At 39.5% G+C, this 23,454-nt stretch overlaps 1 protein-coding gene and 2 non-coding genes across 8 annotated transcripts in view; all 3 read left to right on the plus strand.

Moving 5' to 3' along the window:
- Positions 1-23,454, plus strand: part of alph (alphabet) — a 44,074-nt gene that overhangs the window by 13,899 nt on the left and 6,721 nt on the right. For 4 of the 6 annotated variants that reach the window (XR_010851253.1, XM_067093532.1, XM_067093530.1 and 1 more), the window contains one exon: positions 6,760-6,814. Coding sequence is in view for 5 of the 6 variants with exons in the window: in XM_067093532.1 (XP_066949633.1) it covers positions 6,760-6,814 (55 nt within the window). In the remaining variant the exon portion in view is untranslated. Of the gene's footprint in view, positions 1-6,759; positions 6,815-12,077; positions 12,246-23,454 lie in introns of all 6 variants that reach the window. The other 2 variants (XM_067093529.1, XM_067093528.1) reach the window with 1 other exon arrangement.
- LOC136832933 (U6 spliceosomal RNA) lies at positions 1,736-1,840 on the plus strand. The gene has a single exon (XR_010851356.1). It is a non-coding gene; the product is annotated as a U6 spliceosomal RNA (small nuclear RNA).
- Positions 3,422-3,540, plus strand: LOC136832932 (5S ribosomal RNA). The gene has a single exon (XR_010851355.1). It is a non-coding gene; the product is annotated as a 5S ribosomal RNA (ribosomal RNA).

Raw genomic sequence — 23,454 nt, forward strand, 5'->3', positions numbered from 1 at the left:
AAAAAATATTTTGTTCATGAGACTTACCTGCCAGATATATATATAGCTGTATTCTCCGAAGGTCCGACAGAATTTCAAATTTCGCGGCACACGCAGTGGCCGGTCAGGTGGTTAGTACCCATTCCCGCCGCTGGGAGGCGGGTATCAGGAACCATTCCCATTTTCTATTCAGATTTTCTCTGTCGCCGGACTGTCAACACCTGTTGTCAGTTCCTCCGCCTTTGGATTTCGAAATTTGTTGTCACTTAAGTATTTTGGTTGTTTTTGGTATTCGACTGGATCTGTGACTTGGCATACGCTCTTTGTGGACCGTTTTGATTTTGCTTTTGACTTTTCTTATAATTAAGATGTCTTACCTCTAGCTATCGAGTCTGTAGCTTGGGTGAATGTAAGGTGAGGCTATCGAAGACTTTGATAGTTCCTCACTCTTTATGTATGATATGTAAGGGTGTTCAATGCTCTATGATAATCGGTAATGAATGTGTGGGATTGTCTGAGGGTGAGTGGAAGAAATATGAAGCCTATATGCTTAAATTGGAGCGTGATAGGCTGAGGAAATCTTCCTCCTAGAGTGCATCCTTAGTTGGACAGTCAGGGTTTTCTCCTACTAGTAACCCTGTAGTAATTTATTATTAACCCTGTAGTTTGTTGCTGCAGAAGGTAATTCCCTGGCTCGTGTGGAGTCAATGCGTGCTCTTGAAACTAAAGTGAATGCAATTCAAACGCATAGTGTTAGTGCTAGTGCCCCTAGTGTTGTGGAGGGGCGTCAGATCGGCCCTATAATGCCTCTAGGCCTGGACCTCTGTCGAACTCCCAGGACCAGGGAGGGGGCATGTCGAAAGCCGCATGAGGGTTACGGGGCTTCCCACCGATCTGGCGTCCCTTCCGGCAGGTCCTGATGACGCTTCCCAGGCTGCCAGGGATCGTGCTCAGGCACGCATCCTGAAGGATTGCTTTCGTCCTCCGACACGTCCTCCCGCCACGGGGTTGGAGCTCGGTTGGACTCTCGCCCTCTTAAGAGAAGCTTAGAGGAGAGGACGCCACGTCCTCTTCCTCTAGACGTTTGTACTCTTCCCGAAAGTTGCGTGGATATTCCTCTACAGAAGAGAATAAAGTGTTTTTGAATGATCACTCTACTCGACCCCTGTCGCGCTAAGGCAAGGGCTAGAGCTTCTTCCCCTGTGGAAGGAAGTATACGTCTCTCGCCCCCTTTCCTTTCTCTCAGGTTCAGCCCTTCTCCCGAGAGAGTGGCTTCTCCAACGCGTAAGATTTTGTTGGGTTTGCAACAACAGCTGGATGCTCTCATGAACCTTTCAAGATTCGTATCTGCCTGTTAAGAAGTACAGACTTTCACCTTCGTCTCCCGCTTCGGGAACGATACAGAGCGTCTGTCATCTAGAGAGAGTGTTTAGTGGCTTCCTATTCGTCTTCCCCGAGTTGAGGTGTTGGCCTTTTCTCTTGTCGCGCCAGGAGCGCGCGTCTTGCTCTTCGTCGGCGCTTCTCACGCTTCCACGCGCTCCTCACCTTGGCGCTCGGGCGCGCCCAGCCATGACGCTTCGGGCGCGCCACGCTGTGACTCTCTTCTAGTACTTGCCACGGAGCCTCTCGCGCGTCACGTCATGACGCCCCGCGCTCGCTTCGCCGTATAGCTTCAAGTCTTGTGTTGACACCGCTCCAGTTGTTCATCATGTCGCACAACTACCCGCTTCAACATCTGATGTCCTTAATTTAGCCAGTACTTGCTTCGGCAGTACATATACTAATTGGAACGATACAGAGAAGATTAGCATGGCTCTTGCGCAAGGATGACACGCTAATCGTGAAAGCGTTCCACATTTTTATGTTTACTATACGTACTCTAGTTGACGACTTCTTCGTTCGCGGTAGTTCCCGCTTACGTATCGGGCGAATCGGAACTACTTTCACCACTCACTCAAGACCCTCCAGCTGCGGAAGAACATCCTCTTTTCGTCACAGCCTTTGTATGAAGAGAAACTTCTTTCGTCTTCTTCTTCCTCTGATTATCAGACTCTGGCTTTTTTCTTAAGGATCTGTTTCCTGAGACTTTTCAACCGTCGGCTCCTCTCTCTCCACCTTCGCAGTTGTCTTTGTCTTAAGGGGAGCGTTTGTGAAAAAAATCGGAAATGAAATTTTCTGGGATATTTTATATATGGCATCATACATATCCTGACTTCTTCTCAGAAAGTTTTATTTAAAAGTTCGCCACAGTTAGAAGTTATAAACAAAACAGTATCCTATCATAGTCAAATTACATTTTTCATAATATGAAAAATGTAATTATATAATTATATTATAATTGTATTATATTATGATTGTAATAATATTATATAATTGTAGTTATATTATATTATAATTATATTATAATGTAATGATATTGTCAGTATATCGGTGGTAATTTCCTTTTAGCTATGAAATAATATCTAATGCGATCTATGGCAACCCTGTGGACATAGTACGCATCAGCGAAAGACAGGAATGCCGCAGGGCAGTCAGTGGCAGTCAGTCAGTAGCAGCTCAGAGCTTGACTAAGTAAAACGTCACGCTGGCCAACCTCAGCCGTGTTTTGACACTCGCTTCATTTAGCTTCATTTAGCGAAGTTATATTACTTTGCAGGTCTATTTTTTGGCTTTTCATTATGTCATAAAAACATCAAACTGTGTAACGGCAAGCAAATAAATACACAGAGAAGCAAAAAATATCGTTTTTCTCAAAACTAAAGTTATCGACATTCAAACTGCTTCTCCTTCATAACGCTTGCACCGATCTCGGAAGCTAAATGTTTGCATAACAAAGGGGCTTCCATGGGAAGCAACACGAGACCCGCACCACGAGAAAGAGTTTTTTTCCCGAAGGAATGTCACTTCCAAGAGAGGTAGCAAGTGACTCCCTTCATCTCCAGACTCCCTTTGCAACCAGGCTTCATTTTGCACAAGCCTGGAAAGAGTGAGGGGCAGACGTTTGGTCCCTCCTACTGTTAGAGAGAGGTTACTTGATTCCCTTCCTGTCTCCTCTTTTGTTTTTTGTTTCCCAACTGCCTTCCTGTCAAACAGAAAATTGTTTGACCTGCTCGAACAGATGTTCGAGCGGAGAGCAGTGGAACAGATATTGGACTCGGTGTTCCCCGGGATTTTACTACAGATTGTTTCTAGTCCCGAAACTTTCAGTAGGCTGGAGACCCGTCTTGGGCGTCAACAGGTCGAACAACTTGGTCCGGAAGGAAAAGTTCAAGATGGAGACCTCGCAGTCAATACTAGGAGCCCTTCATCCCGGGATTGGATGGTATCTTTGGATCTCCAAGATACTTATCTTCACGCCCCAATTCATCCACGTTCGGTGAAGTATCTCAGGTTGTCTTGGGGACTAGACGTACCAGTTCAGGGCTCTCTGCTTTGGACTCTGCACAACGGCCATACCACGTTGAAAACACCGCTTCTCGTCCGATCAGCGAAGTTAAGCAACGTTGGGTCTGGTCAGTACTTGGATGGTTGACCGCCTGGGAACACCAGATGCTGTTGGCGTCACATTTTGCTCCGAGGGTGTTTACACGTCTCATGAAAACGCGTTGCGATGCAGTTGCATCTGTCGCACGTCAGGATCTCACTCTACTTGGACGACTGGTTGATTCGGCGTCGTCGGCGAAGGTATCTGGAGGACCTTCAGTTGACTCTGCAACTCGTGAAGTCCCTGGGACTTCTGGTCTGTGGAGAAGTCGCAGCTGATCCCCTCACTGTCCATTGTGTCTGGGAATTCAGATCTATTCAGTGGCTTTTATAGCGTCTCCGTCGCAAGAACGGCAACTTCTATGTACGAAAAAGTTTCGGCCTTCTTGGAAAAGGAAACATGCTAGGTGAAGGAAGGAATGAGTCTGCTGGGGACCATTTCCTCGCTGGAGAAGTTTGTTTTCTGGGAGTCTGCATCTCAGGCCTCTTCAGTTCTTTTGTTGGAGAACTGACAAAGCAAGGAAGACTTGAAAGAGGAATTGAGAATTCTTCCTTATATAAAGAGGATCTGTGGTGGTGGCTCGATCCAACGGAATTGCAGAAAGGATCTCCCTCAAGCTTCTGAACCCCAACCTAGTGTTGTTTTTCCGACGGGTCGTCAACAGGTTGGGGGCAACACTAGAGGGAGAGAAAGTGTTAGGAACCTGGAGAGAGGAACAGGTGTCCTGGCACATCGACTTCAAAGATTTGGCGGCTATCTTTTAGCTCGCCAATTCTTGAGGTCCAAGTTTGCAATCGTGTAGTTCTAGCAAACTCGGACAATACTTGTTCCCTGTTCAGCCTTGCAAGAGAGATTATTCTTTGAGCCTATGCTCGCAACATTTCGATTCTCACAAGTTTTGTGGCAGAGGTCGAAAATGTTCGAGCAGACCTGCTCTGTTGGCGCCATCAACTCCTGCCGAAGGAATGGACCCTTCATCAGGAGGTTTGCCAAGATTTTTGGAAATTTTGGGGTCGCCATCTTGTGGATATTTTCACGACCTCAAGAACAGCGAGGCTCCCTCTGTAAAGCTCATCTGTACTCGACCCTGGGGCAGTTGCGATAGTTGCTCTTCCCTGGGATTGGACGGGAATAGATGTTTACGCCTTTTCCCGTTCTAAATTCTGGGAGAAGTCATACGCAAGTTCGCGGCCTCACAAGGGACGAGGATGACTCTCATCCCCATGTTTTGGCCTTGAACCACTGGTTCTCGGAGTTTCTCCTCTGGTTGGTAGGCGTTCGAGGACCCTTCCTATGAGAGCAGACCTGCTCATACAAACCCACTTCACGAGATATATTTGAATCTCCCCGCTCTGAACCTGACTGCTTTCAGACTATCGAAACTTGGTCAGAGCGAAGGGGTTTTTCTGGCCAGGTGGCACGGGCCATCGCTAGAGCCAGAAGTTCTTCATCTAAAGGATATATCTAGCGAAGTGAGCAACCTTCAAAGGTTGGGGTAGAAAGAAGGGCTTTTCCTCTTCCTCTATCACTGTGAGCCAGGTTGCGGATTTTCTCCTTTACTTAAGAGAAAAACTCGATATAGCAGTTCCGACTATCAAGTGTTATCGGAGCATGCTTTCGATTGTATACAGACACAGAGGATTAGCTTTGTCTGACAATAAGGACCTCCACGATCTTACGAGCTCTTTCTAGACGTCCAAGGTTCCTCAGCTGATTTCCCCTGCTTGGAACTTGGACGTAATGCTCAAGTTTTTGATGTTTAGTCCTTTTGAGCCTCTCCACTCTGCATCTCTTAAGGATGTTACTCAAAACGGCATTCCTCGCGCGAAGAGAGTGAGAGAAGTTCGAGGCCGTCATGTGGGCTTCAAGGAACACAATGCTGTCTATTCTTTAAGCCCTAAGTTCTTGGCTAAGAATGATAGGTCTTCTAACCCTTGGCCTAGACTCTTTGAAATTAAAGGTTTAGCAGACCTTATTGGACAGGAACCTGAGGGAGTTCTATGTCCAGTTAGAGCTCTCAAGTACTACCTTAAAAGAACACAGGACACTCGTGGTCCATTGGATGTTTTATGGTGTTCTGTGAGGCAACCAGTTAAACCTATGTCGAAGAATGCACTGGCATTCTTCATTAGGGACGTCATTAAGGACGCACACTCTAGTTGTGACGACTCAACTTCAAGTTGTTGAGAGTTAACGCTCACGAGGTGAGGGCAGTTGCTACCTCCATGGCGTTCAAGAAAAATATGGTACTCAGTGACATTTTTAGTGCCACATTTTGGCGAAGTCAATTCGGTGTTTGCCTCACACTCTTGGCAAGATGTTTAGGTAGCATACGAAATTGCTTTTCGCTGGGACCATACATTGCTGCTTCAGCAACCTTGGGGACAAGGGGTAACTCTGATCCTATCCCTTTTTTTAATTGTGTTTTTGTGGTTGTTGGGTCGACTACTGGAGGCAGTCTTCCCAATCCTTTGCAAACTAACGCTTTAGGTGTTGGTTAGGTGGTTAGTAATGCTCTTTTGTCCTCTTTGTATGGGCTATGATCTAGTCACATTGTGGTCACGCCCCGTTGACAGATCATCTAGAAGTCGCCAGCTATATAGGTCACTACCTCGCTGGGGTCTCTAGTAAAGCAGAAGCAGACTAGAGTGACAGTAACCACTCAGTCAGCTACGCTATCAGATAAGGAACCAAAATAATTTTACCAATAATTGGTTTTTTCCTATTTCTTGGCTGTCTCTACCCCCTCCAAAGGTGGTATTCAGCTATATATATATCTGGCAGGTAAGTCTCATGAACAAAATGATATTTTAATGATAAAATAAAGTTTGTTCATACTTACCTGGCAGATATATATATTTATATTGCCCTCCCTCCTCCCCTCAGGAGACAGTGGCGTTAGAAAATCTGAATAGAAAATGGGAATGGTTCCTGATACCCGCCTCCCAGCGGCGGGAATGGGTACTAACCACCTGACCGGCCACTGCGTGTGCCGCGAAATTTGAAATTCTGTCGGACCTTCGGAGAATACAGCTATATATATATCTGCCAGGTAAGTATGAACAAACTTTATTTTATCATTAAAATATCATTTTTTTACAATGGGCTTCAGTAGGCGAGTCTCCAATAATGCAGACATTTACTCTGTTTTGAATATTATTCTCAGGAGTTTTCAGTTACCATTTGCAAAGAAATTAATGCTGTGTACTATACAGTTTTTTTTTAACAAATATTTTAGAGCCAAGTGAATACAGTATCTAGTCTTGCCACTGAAACTCTTCTTTCTCTCTCAACAGACGTGGTTTTATAGAACAGATATTCAGAAAACTGCGACCTGATTGTGCAAAGGCTGTAAGTAGGAACTTCTTGTACTTATTACCATATTCCCCATAGTCTTTGCCTTGTGTACGGTGAGAAGTTAAATTATTTGTTAAATTCTAAGCACTAGAGTAAATTTAGATAGCTTGTGGTTTTTGTCTGCTTAGTTTAAGTTTAGTAGTAAAATAAATTTATATATATATACGCAATATATGTATATATATAATATTTTTTTTTGAAGTTGATAATCACTATAGATGTGCATATTCTAAAGTATTTTGTGTTACTAAAGTAAAATTTGATGTAGACGGGCATTTATTTTTTTTTTTTTTACATTAAGCACACATACACACGTTTATTTTTTAATTTAAACTTTTTTTTTTTTTTGGTGTGATGCGCAGTTGCATAATGAATTATGGTTACTGGTTAAATTTGATTTCAATTTTGTTTTGGGGGTCTTCTACTATGGGCAGAGTATTTGTTAGACCAGATTGTTTTTGACATTTCCATGTTATAGGTGGTGTGGTAGAAGTTTTGCCAAATAAATTTGAAATTTAGTTTTTGGAGGTTAAAGCTCTTTAGTTGTGAGAACATTTTTGTCAGATTTACTTTCTCACATGGAACGGCTGAAAATATCCAGGATCACTGTGGCATTAATTGCCTATACCAGAAGGAACTGGAAAAGCTTGTTTTGTGTTTTGGATAGTTTCAACCTATACTTTTTTGTTTTATGATAGGAAATAAATTTGCTAATTTAGCATCACTGAAACACTTTGATTAGGAAATAGATTAAATTTTTCCAAGAAGGTAGTGATTTATTAATAGGATTTAAAGTGGGTGAAATTGTTCTTTTTAAAGGTGATGAGTATTTTGCTAGGTAGTTGGCACAAGTCATTAAGTTCTGGTCTTAGGAAAAACCAGTCATGCTGGACTAGAGTGTCCTTAATTAATGTGATCATTCCCCAATAATCAAGCTGAGTTCAGCTTTTTCTTAAGCTGTCGTCTAATGAAGAATGATATGATTGAAAAAGATCTTGAATAAAATACTTCTTTGAGCATAGTGTTTACTGTTTATGACAATTAACATTGGAAAAGTGGGTATAAAATTATTTTGCTTGAGTGTCAGATATCAAAGTTATTATTTCAGTCTTAACTTTGTGAGAGGTGATGGGGCAGTCCTCTAGATGGGCCAAGAGTTCTAGTTGGAGGACATTTTACCTTTAGATATGATTCGTTATATAAACACTAATACAGGGTATTTACTTTTTAGTATACAATATATGGTCGATCATATAAATACTAGTACTTAGTAACGTTAGATATAGAAGAGCTATATAAAGTTTGTAGATATGAGAGCATTATTAGAACATGGCAAGTTCATTTCGATTGTTAGGATTGTTTTACATGTGATGAAGCAAAACAGTGCATTTTTTATAATCGTAAAGAATTTTTTGTCCACTGTATCTGTGTGAATTCTGTTTAGCTTAGTCATTTTCATCTCTAAAGTATCCGATGTGAGAATGATTCTGGTAAAACCATTGTGTTTTGGAAAGGCACTTTGATGCTGGTATTAATGATGTTAATCCCCATTGAAACTCTTCTCATATATAGCACCTGATTAACTAGGTTCTTAATGATACCAAAATATATAGGAGCTTTCAAAACTAACCCCATACTTGTCCTTTTTTTTACAAAGTACAGTGCAGTACAATTTACTTAAAATAACTTAGGTTAACTTGGAGTTGAAAAGTTTTCTCCAAAGTACCTGCATTAATCTGTCGCTTTGCAGATTTCAGCATCTCGTCAAATAATGAGGATCCTTTTAAGAAATCAGTAATATATTTTGATTCAGTCTGTCAGGGAAATGCATTGGGATGGAAACCGTCTAGAATTTAAGGATATTTAGACAGTGCACTAGCTCTTCTTTTGGTTGTCAAATATTTTTGACACTGTTTTGATCCAGTGTCTGCTTCTGATTTTAGAATCCATCCCTCTGGGTGTTGAGAAGTGTGGCTCATTGGTATGTTTAAACTCTGATTTCAATAATAGTAATCTCGGTCTTGGAATGCTAGCTTGTAAATCTTTCAGTGTTAGATTTTAGTAGATAAAGTTTGGCAAAAAGTATTTTTAGGTTATCCAGTTGTAGTTATGTGATTGTCCAGTAAACAGAAAAAATTGGCTCACCCTCTGAAGTAAAAAATGCAGTCTGTCAATGCAGTGTTCAGTCTCCTAGTGTGTATATCTTTTTCTGTGATAATGATTATGCAGTCTATTTAGGTGCTACAGTGTTTGATAAGGGTACTAGTAGTATACATCATCTTGTTCAAAGATCACATTATAAAACTAATAGATTCTAAAGTAATAATGGAAAGGCTATTGATAGAGTATAATTTAAATTTGGAAATGTATTATCACCTTCAGTGTGATAAACATCATTACAGTATTACTCTGTATACATTACATTGTATTTACAATGTATATTCATAGCACAAAAAGAGTAATAATTAAAACAGTGAAGGTTACAGGCTAGGAAAGGGATAGGGTGAAGATTTTGCTGAAATACTAGCTTACCCATGTGATCTCAATATTTATTCCTTGATAGAAACCACCTTGACATGTTTGCAGGGCAAGTATCAATCAGTTATGATATTACAAAATTGAACTGAATTAAGACCCAAGAAGATATTCCCTTGTGTTTATGCCGGGTATGAGTAAATTAGTGTTCTTGGGTTAGAGCAGAATTCATAAGAAATGAAATTGCTTTTAATATAATCTTCTGGTGCCAGGTAGCAGTAGGTGTTCTGACTGCTGACTATAAGGGGACATTCTCATGATAATTGTAGACTCTTCCAAGGAGCTCATGGGGTTCTTGATGGTGATGTTTGTCATTATCTCTTTTGAATGCTTGTTGGTGCTTTTTTTTATATTATCATTAGAAGGGGTTTAATTACAATAGTTTATTCTGGTTTTGTATAATGTACTAGTCCACTTTCCTGACTCATTTTTATGCCTCTTAAATATTTGAGGTTTGTATGTAGAGACTACATTAGCGAATTATGTACCCTCCTCCCTCTGCTCAAACTGTAAGTGCCCACAATCTTTTGGGGTTGTATCCTGTTTGGTTTTGGTCATCGCTTCAAGTTTGCCATCACTACAAGCATACCTTGTTTAAGGAGTTAACTGATAATCTTGATCTTTTTGCAAGTAATCTACTTGCTGACAATGAAATGAGATATTGTGAATAGGTTCACTAGCAACCACCCTGTTTAATATGGTAAATATTCATGAAGTAAAAGCACTTGAACTGGTTTTATTTCAAAATTATCTTTGTAGTTGTTTAGGTATTGGATGTTGGATGCTCAGGTATTGAAGGCTGACTTGCTAATGGCATTGTACATTGCTTCTTTTTTTTACATTTCCAAAGGATCTCAGAAAGGTTTTGCTGCATTTCAGTTACACTTTAATAGGTTTGTAAAGTCTTAATAGCTTTTAGCTGGATCAAAATGAGGGTCCAGTAATAGTTTTTTTAGGTTTCACAGACATTTGATGGAACGGTTGTGCATGGGCTAGGGAAGATTAGATTTGGAGACTGGTATGGATGCTGATCTGTGATTTTATTTTATTTATTGTAAAGTAAGATAATTTTTCAGGTTTTCTTTTGCTAGTCTAAAAAATAATAAATTTCTTTAACACTGGTTTGTGGTCTCTTGAGATTTTCCAAGTAGAAATACTTCACAGGCTAAACAAACTAATACTCTCCCAGTTTTCAGTTGGTGTCCTTTTTGTTGTAAATGTTTTGAGAAGCTACAGAATTCTGCTTTGATAACTTTGATGTATACATCTTTGGGGTATGGTAGGTTGTGCTCTCTAGCCAAGCTTATTCTGTTTATGTGGTGTACTATAGCATCACATCATTCCTGTGTGAGAGCGGGAAGTTATTATCTGAGAGTAGTGACCTTTACAGGTGATCTTTTTGCACTGCATCAGACCTTTACAGGTGATCTTTTTGCACTGCATCACTAATATGAGAGGTTTTGAATGGCAAGTCGCATTCAGATGCCGGGTAAAATTACCAGCAAAGGTTTTTGTTTTTTAAACCTTTGGTTGGGAACATATGGAAATGTAAAATGGTTTGTATGTTACAAAGTATTAAAATTCTTGAATAATGTCATGTCAATACCTGTCGAGTTTGCCAGGGTTAATGTGCTGTCTTGAGTGATTATTATTCAACCATTTATATACTGGTACAAATTGAGGAAAGGATTGTCTCTTTTAGAAATGATTTGTGTTAAAATTAAAATCAGTTATTTACAACATATCTATTGTTAATAGAATGATAAGCCTATAGTGGAGTGTTGCCCAAATTTTATAGAACCTTGATATTCAGATACCTTAATTTTTTACGATAAAAAGAAAAAAGAAAAGGTGCTGAAGCTTAAGGCTTAACCTGCATGCTTTACATACGTTATCTATTAAATATAGGGCTGAAAAAGACAAAACTACATGCTATATCATTATAACCCATATTAATATATGCTTCCTAATGCATTTTATTTTGGGATTTTTGTGACAAGATTGACCATGGTACCTGGGAGTCATTTTTATTAAGATTATTGGTTATCATTAATGCATATTCATATATATATATATTTTTTTTTATTTTAGCACTTTTGCACTGAGTTATAGTTTTACACAAATACTAGCATAACTGCTTCATCATTAATCATACAGATAATTTGCTTATATATTTAGGAACATACATTTTCTATAATTTTTTATGCATGGATCTAAATGAATTCATCATATTGAGCTTTTTAAAGTGAGATTAATGCACATGCAAAACTTATACATCACCAAGTAAAGGAACTGTGCATGAACTTATTCAGCTAGGTTTACAATAAACACCAGCAAAATAGAAGCATTTTATCCTTATAGTGCAAAATATAACCGTTAATGCTCTCCTGTGTATAGAGAAATGGCTTAGAGTTCTGTCATCACGGTAAGTTAGTGCACTATGGGTAAGCACAATATTACATCAGAAGGCCAACTTTTAAGTTCTAAGCCAGACAGGATGACAGTATATGCTCCATCAAGCAATGAAGGGTAAGCAGTGTCAAACATCAACTAATTGTTCTTTTGTTTTTCACCATTGTCAGAAGAGCACTTGATGGAGTTTTAAGAACACCACTTGTTGTCTCATAGGTTCCTTGTGATAGAAATTCATGAGGTGGCTGGTGTTCTGGTGTGTTCTTTTGGTTGTTCATGTTCATCACAGTAGTAAACTTGCCTCATTCAGGAGAGCATGGATGGAGTAGATGATGGACTTGGTGGTAATTTGGTGTTCCTCCCGAGCACATCCATGCGTGACAAGATATCGGCCATTATTGAAAAGTCCACCTTTGGCGATGACGCTTCTTAGGATGGTGATGAAAGGTGTTACTCTGGGTTAGGTTGAGGGCTGAAGGTAAGAAATGGGTGTTTAACTCATTTAATTGAGTGTTGTGAATGGTGTCAGTAATTTTGAAGCTGTTGCAGTGCTGGTTTTAATCTTCCATTTCTTTGATTTTTTTGTTTTAATAACTATTACATTGTATCTTGATTGCGTCATTAGGTGAGTTTCCAGGTAGGCAGTATTTTATTATATGTGGCTGGTTTTGGAGAGGAAAATAGTCTTCGTCTTTTCTTTAAGGTACTGTAATTGTATTAGCCTAGGTCAGATGAAAATTGTACAGTGCTGCATCCAGATCAAAATTACCAATCCTTTTACAATTTCCTTGGGCCTTTGTCTTGTTCAGTTCTATCACAATTCTTCTGTTGCACCTCCTCTTCATTACACAGGGCTCAGGGCTCACTCTTCTTAAGAGAACAGGCAGGAGAATTCTTCTGTGCAAGTAGAGTAGTGCTGCCTTACTTGGAGTCTGTGAGTAGCATAGATGAGACAAGCATGAATTGATTTTCATAAATTCAGTCAGTATATATGTATATATACATCCAGAGCCTGTTTTAAATACCTGATATTGCAACCACCTTTTGTGGTTCATGTTCTTCCCTTGTTTTAACATAAATTTCTTTGAAGATTATTTTAATCCTAGTTACTGCTTGCAATCTCACTTCATTGATTTGTCAACACTGGAACTGATGCTTGTTTTTATACTCTATTTTATTTGCTACTTAAGATCAGACTAGGTATGAAGATGGTACCAGATAACCATCACGAATGTTCGTTTTTTTCATCAGTATAAAGGATGTAATAACTGCTTTACTATGCTTTGAAAGGCTTGTTTGATTGACCTATATAAATTAAGCTTCTGTACAGTAGTAGGCATCATGGTGAATTAGGTATTCTGTGCTGTCCAGGAAATGGTTTGAAGGATAACGTGTTGCAGTTGTTGAAGTCAAGGCTGTTGATAGCATCTGATTTTTGAGCTCATTTAGAATACTTCCAGAATGTGTTGCCGTAGTCGGCAGTATTTTCTGTTAGGACTTCTTAGTATAACACTTTATAGTACATTTGTTTTGCTTCTATAGTTGTTGGTCCAGGTTATCATTATTAATTTGGGAGAGATATGTAATGTCTTGTCATTTGGTATATTGCTTTTCAGTCCAGGATATAGAGGTAGTGTTGAGTATTTAAGCATGATGATACTTACTAGCATTGCTTCACTTTCAAGTTTTATGACTTTTCTGTCTCAAATTATTTTCAGTGCAAAACTATCTTTGGAATAGAAATTTTATTGAACATTTTTCTTTATGAGTTAATTTTTGAATGAGCAGTATAGTACTTTATTCAATACTGTGTACCTTTGTTATTTTATGAATGAGTGAGTTTGTGAAAGTGTTGTTAACATTACTTTACATTCCTTGGTGTGACAATTTATGTTAAAATTGTTGGCAGTGTTTGGGGAGCTTGATTTGAATGCCAATAAACCATGTTCATTCAGAATGTTTCAAATTTGCCAGTTTTTAAATGAATTCCATTCATCTACCGATGTTAATTTAAGCTCTCGGCTTTTTCAACCTTATTCTGCTTTTGTACTACCATAATTCATTTCCTCTCATACTGTTTAGTACTTTGAAACAAAACAATCTGTTATACAGTCTTTTTGTTAGTAGTTTGGTTCCGAAGATATTTCCCCTTGAAAAAAATCTAGCCTTTTTATTTTATGATAAACAGAGATATGAAATTTTCCAAGACATGTAGTGTAGTTCCTAATGATTATTTTTAGTAGGTTGAATGAAATAGTACCTATGCCGTGGAGGCCTCTGACAACAGAGGTTCTGGTTGAAAGTTTGTGTATGTGGTATCCCAGATATTTCTAAAATTTTTTTTGTTCCTAAGTTATTGAGTGATTTTAGATGTTCCTTTCTGGATTCTTACTTAGAAATGAAAGACTTACCTTATATACTTGCAGTAGTGTTCATATCTTTTGATACGCCCATGTGTATTTCCGTTTCACAGTAAGTGAACCACATATTTTCCTTTGGCAATAATGTGTGTAATAGTGAGCAAGAAAGAAGCCAGTGTCTTCTTATGCAAATGCTAATCATACCACCAAATCATTCTAATAATTGATGACTCACCAGGTGTTATATGTAGAAGCTTGGCATTGAACTTTGGTGTTAAATCCTCAGATCACTGGCAGCTTTTGGTTCTTATTATCGCTCTCAACATGAGTTAAGTAGGACTTTTTATCCTAGTTTTTTTTTCCCTTATCAGGTTAATTTGCATATCATGGCCCAGTATGTACATTGAAGTTCAGATTTGTTTATGCACTTGATATGGTTTATATTGGAAATACGAGGTCAAGATGAAGTATAGAACTGGAGGGGAAGAAGAAATAATTTTTTTAATGTATTTATTAAAAAACATACTTAAGTATCACTTAAATCTCAGACGGAAAGTATGCAAGGAAGTACACATTGTATACAGACCTGAACTTAGGATCAGGTTTAGGCCACCTGTTGTGTGTGTGTGTAGATACCAGACCTTAGTTTTCACGGTAAAGCATACATGTTAACCAGTTGGTGTTAGCTGTTTATCTACTTTACGAAATATTGCTTAAGAACTCTTTTGAGATAGACGAGCTTCTGTTAGTTTCTTTTTATGATATTGAGAAGCCTAAAGCATTTCTCTTTCTCCAGTTAATAATACAGCATACTGCAATTACCCATTTCCAGTTCTGGGGAATCCAGTTTATTTGTGACTCCATTAGAAGTTTTAAAGGTCTCTGAGAAATTTATTGAACACAGTTGCTGTTGGTGTTTTTATGCAAATTTTTTTTTACACCATTCACCAAGTGCTGGCGTAAAAGATAATGTATTTGATGAGGGATAGTATTTCTGCTTATCAGCAAATTGCCGTACAAAAATTAATAGTGCAGTGTACATAAATGTGAATGTGGAAATTTTGCAACACTTCATTGAAAGATTTAGGTCCAAAGATGATTGGTTATTTGTTAACTTATGTTTTAAGAGTTATTTTACTGCACTGAATATACAGTATACAGATACAGTATTGGACAATGTGGGGTATCCGTCGGTTGCGATGTAAAAATTTCTCATCAGTTTCTTCAAGCCTAAGCAATCATCACCTTCTTCCTTCTTGGTGTTGAAATTTTTGTGGTGTACATCAGTGTTTAATGTTGCGTTCTTTCCTCAAGCCAAGTGGCTGTTAATGTAGGGGATATCCTCATTAAGAAAAGTTTTTTACCATTGTTCATAAAACTTTACTTCAGTTACGTTTCTCAAACTTATGACTTATTACCATAATTTTTGGTAGGATTGTTCAGTATCTGACTGGCTACAGATGGTTCATTTTTGGAACGTCCGTCGGTAAACTAAGGGATGTACTGTACAGTATTCTACTTTTCATTTCTCAGTAGGTAGATTTTTTCTCAGTAACGGAATATACTATAAGTTTGAGAAGGTTGTATAGCATGTAACCACCTCTGTTCAGTTAACTTTTGGCCATTTTTGTGTTGGCCTTACTTGTGTTTGTGGCTTATGAATGTATTGCAGTCCACTATATCTCTTGATTGCACCAGAAGGTGAATGTTTAGCCCAAAAAGTTGTAAATATTAGGTTTTCCAAGCCCACATGTAAGTGTAAAGAAAATTATTTAAAATGTAAATAATGTAGCTTTCTTGTGTAGCAAGTGTACAATTTGAAATACTAAGTGACAGGTTCTGCCCTGTTTTTTTCAATCAGATTTTTTCATTTGATTTGTTGTTCAGGCTCTGTAGCTTCTGTGGTGTTAGTAGTAGAGAAAGGAAGGTATATTGAAGGGCAGATGTTTTGTGAATGAAAGCTCTTTTACTGAATTGAGTGCTAAATGGAATTTATTCACTTGGAATTAATGCCTTATAGGTAATTTCTTTCAAATAGTATTTGAATAAAAGTAAAGATCTTCCATTGGTTATGTGCTATTTCGGAGTGTTTATGGTATGTATTTTGAACCAGTGCTAATGAGAAAGCATGGCAATTGGTCAGTTTCTATGACCATGAAATTAGGTTGTGGAGTTGTGAATTTATTGCCAAAGGTGCATTGTATGGTGGTGTTTTGTAAGACCCATATTTGATCAAATCAGTTTTACGCCTTAGCATGTTGTTTTCAAGCTATTGTTGAACTATAGAACTTGAATTATGAAATTTATTTTATACTTTAGCATTCTCATATTTTATCTTATATGGGAAATGGAAAAGGTATCGGAGGTTCTTTTATTTTTCAAGGTGAAGAAATGAATCTAAAGGAATTTTTGTTTTATCACAAACTCATCAGTTATATAATGCCCACAGTCACAATTTTAAATGTCCTCAGACTCATTGTTTTGTGTACCAGACAGATCCACTGGACAGAACCAACCACCTTCTCAAAATTTGAGCCTGTAGTGTCCTCAGCAACTCTTTAGAGTTATCGAGTTAATTATGATTTTTATCTTTTCATTGCTACTCCACACCTTTTTCAGCCTTTTCACTATTTTCATAGCAAATTATTCTGAAGTGCGATCTTCACTACGTTAAGGTGTATTTGGTGCCTGTGAACAACCAACTGTTTATTTTAAGCTGTAAATTTGACTTTTAGTGAGTGCTTATGTGATTCAGATATTTTTTAGTGTTTTTTTGGACATCAGTGAATTATGTTTCTGGCATACTACTGGATAACTAGGTAGCTAGTTATCACCAAGAGGTAGGCTTTGCTGCTTTCCCGCTGTTTCTTACGTTTGAAGAACTAGTTTGGGCTTTTTCTGTTGCACTCTGTTTCTTTTAGTGTTGGGAATTTCATTTTATATTTGGTATTCTGGGTGTTGCTCTGTAGTATTATCCTTCACCTAGGTGATGCTATGTAGGAGAATTGTCTTAATTTTTCATAATTTGTTATTGATGTCTGATTTTCCTAGATATTCTTATAACTTTATTGCTGCCTGTAAGTGACGTGTAATGTTTTTTGCTTGTCAGCAATGTGAGATGTGCTTATTGTATCACTTGCATTCTGTACTTTGGTATATTTAGTACACTGTCTATGCTGTTTAAGTTTTTGTTTTTTATGGATGTATTTTGCACTGTTATTTTCTTTGTCATGTATTTTGCTGTGCAATGTTCAGTAGCAGCAAACTTGTTAAGGGTTAGACGCTCTTTATGACCTTGCTTGAGAGAGACCCTCATGGTGTTTAGCGCCTGCCACAGCCTGTCATTTTTTCATCTGTGAGCTGTGTTGCAGATAGTCATTTGTGCTATATATACTCTTGAGTTTGTCTGGTTAGAACCAGGAAGAGAATGCTGCTTTAGACTTGTCTGCTTCAGAGTCTGTGTGTCTCAGCTTCAAAATCTTTGGCTCCCATGCTCAAGATGGAACAAAATTTTTCAAGTGACATGTCTTTGCTTGCTCACTGCTTGCAGTGCCTGCTGATTTGCTTGGATGCTTCTCTTCCAGGCTGCTCCACACTGCTGTATCAGGTGACTGGACTGCTCACTTCTCTACTTGCCCATTGATCAGCCTGCTAACTTGACTTTGCCTTTCTTCTAAAGCAGATTATCTACCCAGCCCATGTTGTGCTTGTTGAGATACTTAATTATTGGCAGACTTCTTCATGCACTTGACGGAGAGTATCTTTGCTGCAATGCTGTTCTTTCTGTACTGCCATGTATAGTGCTTGCTGCTCCTGTTTCAATTGCTTTTTCTTCACCTGCTGTGCCTGATGCACATGCTTAGAGAAGCAGGTGAATCACTTGCCTTGGCTGAGTTTCTTGGATTGTTAATCTGGTTCTTCTGGTGGATGTACCTGTAAATCTTTTCTAGAAGCAATCAAGTTATGATATCCTGTTGCCCTGTACTATTCATCAAGTGTCCCTTTTGCCTGAGTCCCACTTACTTTGTGTAACCAAGGTACATTTGCAGCTGAGGAAGAAGGGTTGTGGTGTATTATCAGCAATCTTCAGCTTGGAAGTTGAGGTTTTCATCCAAAAAGGGTTCTGCTAAGGATCAGGACTAGTCTGGCCGCTCAAGATATGCTTCATTCATCTGAGACCATTTGTCAAGGGGTATACTGTAGTTACTGTGACTGCCCATCTTCAGACAGGAAGATGGAAAAAGAGTAATTGATTAACTTGAAATTTGGTGGGGTAGACTGTTGGCCTGGCAGTAGTGGTATTGGTACTGACAATTCATATAAGGATTGAGTTAGCAAAGGAGAGTCAACCAGCTGTATACCATGAGAGGGCATGGACCTTAGCTGAAAAGCCTACTACAAGAGTTTTCTTTCTCGAGGATGCCAAAATCTCCTGAGAGCTCTTCTTTGCTGTAATGTTTGTAGTGCCAGCAAGGAGAATCCACTTCAGCTCTACAAGGTATTGTTTTCTGATGATCAGAGATTGTTATGGGTATATGTAAGAGGAGGTCTCTTTCCATGGTACTATACTGGGTCTGAGATGATCTGCAATACCTACAGTGACAAAAGAGCGAGACATCAGCATAAGAATAGAGTACAGAAACTTTAACGATAACCCAATGAGTTCGCTCGCGCTCTCTCTCTCTCTCTCTCTCTCTCTCTCTCTCTCTCTCTCTCTCTCTCTCTCTCTCTCTCTCTCTCTCTCTCTCTCTCTCCATTCTGCTGGCCACTGCCACTGCTGAAATCATAGTTGATGTGAAGTTGAGGACTGAAGGTCAAGGAATGTGATTGATCGATAGTGGTCCACACCCATTCTTACTGCAAATCACACTTTGCATTATATACCTCAACCTTGGATGGGATTGCAAGCAAATACCAGCTTCTGTTCCTTTCTTATTTCAAGATTTGTGTCTTTATCTCAACTGTGAGAAGGTGGGCCTGGTTCCTTAGACAAGAGCTATAAACTTGTGAATGGGTGAGACAGAATTAGTCTGACTTACAGAGGACAAGATCAGGAGATTGCTGTCATCCATCTGACTGTTTCAGCACCACACTGGCCCTCTGGTTAAGTTGTGGTAATCCCTGAGCAGTCATTTTTCTTTCTTGAAGTTGGTTATACACGATCACTACAGGATGAGAGCTTTCCCATTTCAGTTGTCACTTCTATACGATCATCCTGTCAGTCTTGAAGGTTCTCAAGGATTTTCATTGGTGACAAGACGACAGTCACCTCTCAGTGGGCTCTTGGTTCCCCTCTCTTTTAGAGATTATAACACCCATGAACACATCCAGTCATGAACAGGGAGGAGTATCTTCTAGATTAGCGCAACATGTACATGGTTTGTGCAGGTAGGGAGCAGCACACCACCCATCTCAAGTTGAAAGCTACCTTCTTAAGCCGTTGGCCATTTGCCTTGTCATTAAAATGAAAAGTAATTGACGAAAGGATGACCTGCATAACAACAGTTGATTCCTGAAGGAACCTTGATGGTACATGGTCGGAGCCTGTGTAAATTGGTACTGAACATCTTCATGTAAGTAGACGTAAATGATATAAGGTTCTTGTCCACGGGGAGCAAGTTTTGCCGTGAGCGTGGCCATGAGATCTGGAGATCTGCATGGCTATTTGGTGTCGGAGGCACGTTTCTGGTGGAAGATTTGTTGGCCACTAGTTGCCAAAGTACTGGTTGATGCAGCTGGGTCTAGCAGCTTATAAGTTAGAATGGTCTGAAGATCTGCTTTTAATGATAGTGTGTGCCAGGATTCTTCCAGCTTGAAAGAAGCTTCTCAAGTAGTCACAGTTCATGATGTTCCTAGACAGCTTTAATAAGAGTTGTGGAAAATCTAGACCAGTAGTAACTATTAGTCCATTTGAGCCAGTTCTTGGATTGGTGCAGTGGCAGGGATAGGTACAGGGAATTATCAGTTGGAGACAGTAGTCATTCTTTCAACAGAGGAAGTGGTGTTAGTCCTCAGCTGAGTCCCCAGCTCCAGGGTGAATGTGAAGCTGTAGCAGTCATTTTCCTAATCATTAACATCAGCTGTCGGGATGAGTCTCTGCAACAGTTCTTCACCTACAGATATGCACTCACAGAACTCAGTGCATCCAACATAAAGGAGACACTGTTGTATTGTCTGAGAAGGAGGATATTTTAGCACTGTTCTTTGTTTTTCATAATATTCCTTACTTGCCTTCACATTTTACACTGTTTCTTTTAGCATTTGTTGCATGCCCTTGTAGGCAGATTTACACACTTGTATTCAAAACTAGTAGTCATGGCAGGCCAAATTTGGCTTGGTGGAGGAGTGGGGAGTCCTCATCTTCTGTCTCTATTCTTCCATATTTTTCATCCATGTGAATTGGTTGATGATCACCCCTAATGAAATGCTATCCTCAGACAACCTGGGGCTCTCAGCTTCACAACCTCCTGCCAGAATTACAGTTCAGGCATTATATGAATAAAGAGGTTGTTATGAAGTTTATTTTTAAGAACAAATCTAGTTGTTTTGCACAGACTGATTAGTCATATATTAGCTGTTTTGCATTCAGACTACACAAATAGAAAAAATTGGTGGTTGGTTCCTACTGATGGTTCCAGGTGGCACATATATGCTCTTCTGGATGGTATACAAATGATTATGGGTTTAGGGACATTAAGGTGTGTGAATGTGGGCCTTAGATTAATGAGTCTATGTAAAAGTGATGGTTTTTATTACACAAAGACATTATTTTTTTTTTTTTTACATAAAACCCAACATAAGATTCTGTATTTTGTGTAACTGGTGGAGATACAGTCAGATAAGTCAGATTATGGGAGTATGTCTTGAAGGTCCAGTGATGCTAATTCTCCCCTCTTTTAGGAGCTCTGCAGAATCCAATGCCTCCATCCAGAATGGATTGATTGAGCATCAGGAACTTGTTGAGGATGCCTAGTCTGCATCCCCCCCAAGACTTTCAAGACTACAAAAGCGAGCAGTAGAATCCTGTCAAACCCTGTAGAAATTTTCTCTACAGCCCTCTTTTCTAGCATGAACTTCACCTTACCGGGGGTTGTGAATATCTAGCTCATGAGCAAACTTAGTGGGTCACAGTTGATTAAAACTACAGATGTTGAAGCCTGATTTTGGTGGTGGAGGGTGTGTTTACTGTACTCTTCCTTTTTTTCATCTCTTGCCAACATTTATCATACTGACGTAGAGTACAGTACTCTGTTTTGCATAAAGGTTTATTTTTGCTTGTCACTGGGAAGGAGATAACCTTGTTGCAGGATTTCCATCTCCCAGGGCTTGGCCTTGATGCCCTTCCAGGTTTCCTGCTTTCCTTGCAGGCAAATCAATATCAGAGGGATTGACAGAAGGGAAAAATGCTGGTCTCGGCTTCATTCACTACGTCTGTCCTGGGGACTTGGAGAGAGATCTTGCTCCTCTTTTTGAGTGTAAGGGTGCTTGGGACTTCCTATGGTGGGAGATTTGCAGGTTGAATATGGTAAGAAGGCCTCTGCTGAAAGATATTCTTATACCAATGAGGAGCATAGATTCTCGACCTCTGGTGGGAAGCCCGTGACTTAAAAATGGAACTTTCTCTATTGTGAACTTCATGACGACGACAGTGGAAGCTGATGAATGGGAGGACTTCTGTCAAAGATCACCTTCATGGCCATATTAAGAAGCTCCCTTAATAGGTCCTCTGGAAAGAGGGTGAGGTGCATTTAAGCAGTCTTAAACCCCCTGTATACTAGTTACTCAGCCTTTCATCCTCTGTAAGATTTTCTTGAGGGTAGTAAAGAGTGATAGGCAGAATGAATGTCCTCATTGAAGAGCTGTCGTCCTCCCTTAGGTGTTCTTCCACTTAGGCTTCCTTGGAGGACTTGGTGAGTTGTTGATACTTAAAAATTCTGCGCACACAGTCAGGGACTTCCTTGAGTAAGGATTTCCCTTGAAGGATTCTGATTTCCTCCCATGATTCCATATCTTTGTCCTCCATTGATATAATGTTTTTTGTTAGGAATCAAATCTTTCTCTCTTGGAGGCAGGTCCTGCTTGAGCAACACCTTAGGGCTATGGACATGAGTTTGAAGTGATAGAAGAAGACATCCTGTGGTGAGAGAATGAAGTGTGCTTGTCTTACAGGACTTCCATTTATTCTCGTGCTGGGGTCAATCAGGGACTCAGAGTAACACATTGAACCTTTTAGGGAGGGAAAGGTGTCCTGCTTGGCATCTGTTGGGAAGGCAAGTCATCAGAAGAACTTGTTTCTGTCAACAGTAGATCAGTTGGAAGGAAACTAGTGATAATTTTCTATTCTGACTGCTGATCTCCGTGGAGGTACTTGCAAGGTTGCAGCACTGTTATCTAGATCAGCTTATTTAGGTATTTGGGATGTAAGACCCTGAGGTCTTTGCTGACCTGAAGGGGAAGGTGGTTGGTCGGCGGGGACTGCAGCTAGTGATCTGAGGCCGCAGGCAACTGGGTCTGATATGGTAGACCAGCGGGTGTGCTGAAGCCACCAGAACTGTCAATGGAAGTGGGGACATAAGCATTAGTGATATCCAAGAACTTCAACCCAAGGAAAGTATTTGTTGAGACAGACGTTTGCTAGTTCCATTCACACACACACACACGCACACTACGTTTAGATGAAAAAGTAGTCTCTCCACTCGTCTCTGTACTGTTGTCTTTGCCAGGATATGTATTACGTCTAGGTCTTTATTCTGTTATTTCCATATCTTCTGTTTTCCTGACTAACTGTTCCTCATCCCTTCTCATCACTTGTCTAAAACATTACAATGTTTGTGATCTCTGCCAAATCCTCATATTTTGATCTTCCCACTGCACTTCAGCCACCTTTTCAGAATCTCCATTTTCCTTGTTAGTGCCCATGTTTCTTTCACAGACTAACACAGGCCTTACATACCTATCTGGAGTCTTTACCCTCTCAATGGGGCATTATTATTTACCAGTTATAGAGCTATCTCCTAACATTTTACCCATGCTGTAACTAATCTCTTTACTAACCTCTCAACTCCTTCACACTGCAGTGACACATTTCCCACAACAATCACATGGCCACTTTCCTGGTTGTACCCTTTCCTTTGCCACCTTCCAGAATTCATAAGCTTTGTTTCATTTGTGTTGATTTTCATTTCTCTTCTCTTTACTCTCTTACCCTCTAAACATTTCCACTAAGTCTTGCTTGGATTCTTCTGTTAACATTAAGTCCTCTGCATAAAACAGCTCACAGTGGCCCCCTTTTCATGAAATGGTAAAGGGGAAAAAACTTGGCGAAAA

The sequence above is a fragment of the Macrobrachium rosenbergii genome, chromosome 50, assembly GCF_040412425.1.
Source record: "Macrobrachium rosenbergii isolate ZJJX-2024 chromosome 50, ASM4041242v1, whole genome shotgun sequence".
NCBI lineage: Eukaryota > Metazoa > Arthropoda > Malacostraca > Decapoda > Palaemonidae > Macrobrachium > Macrobrachium rosenbergii.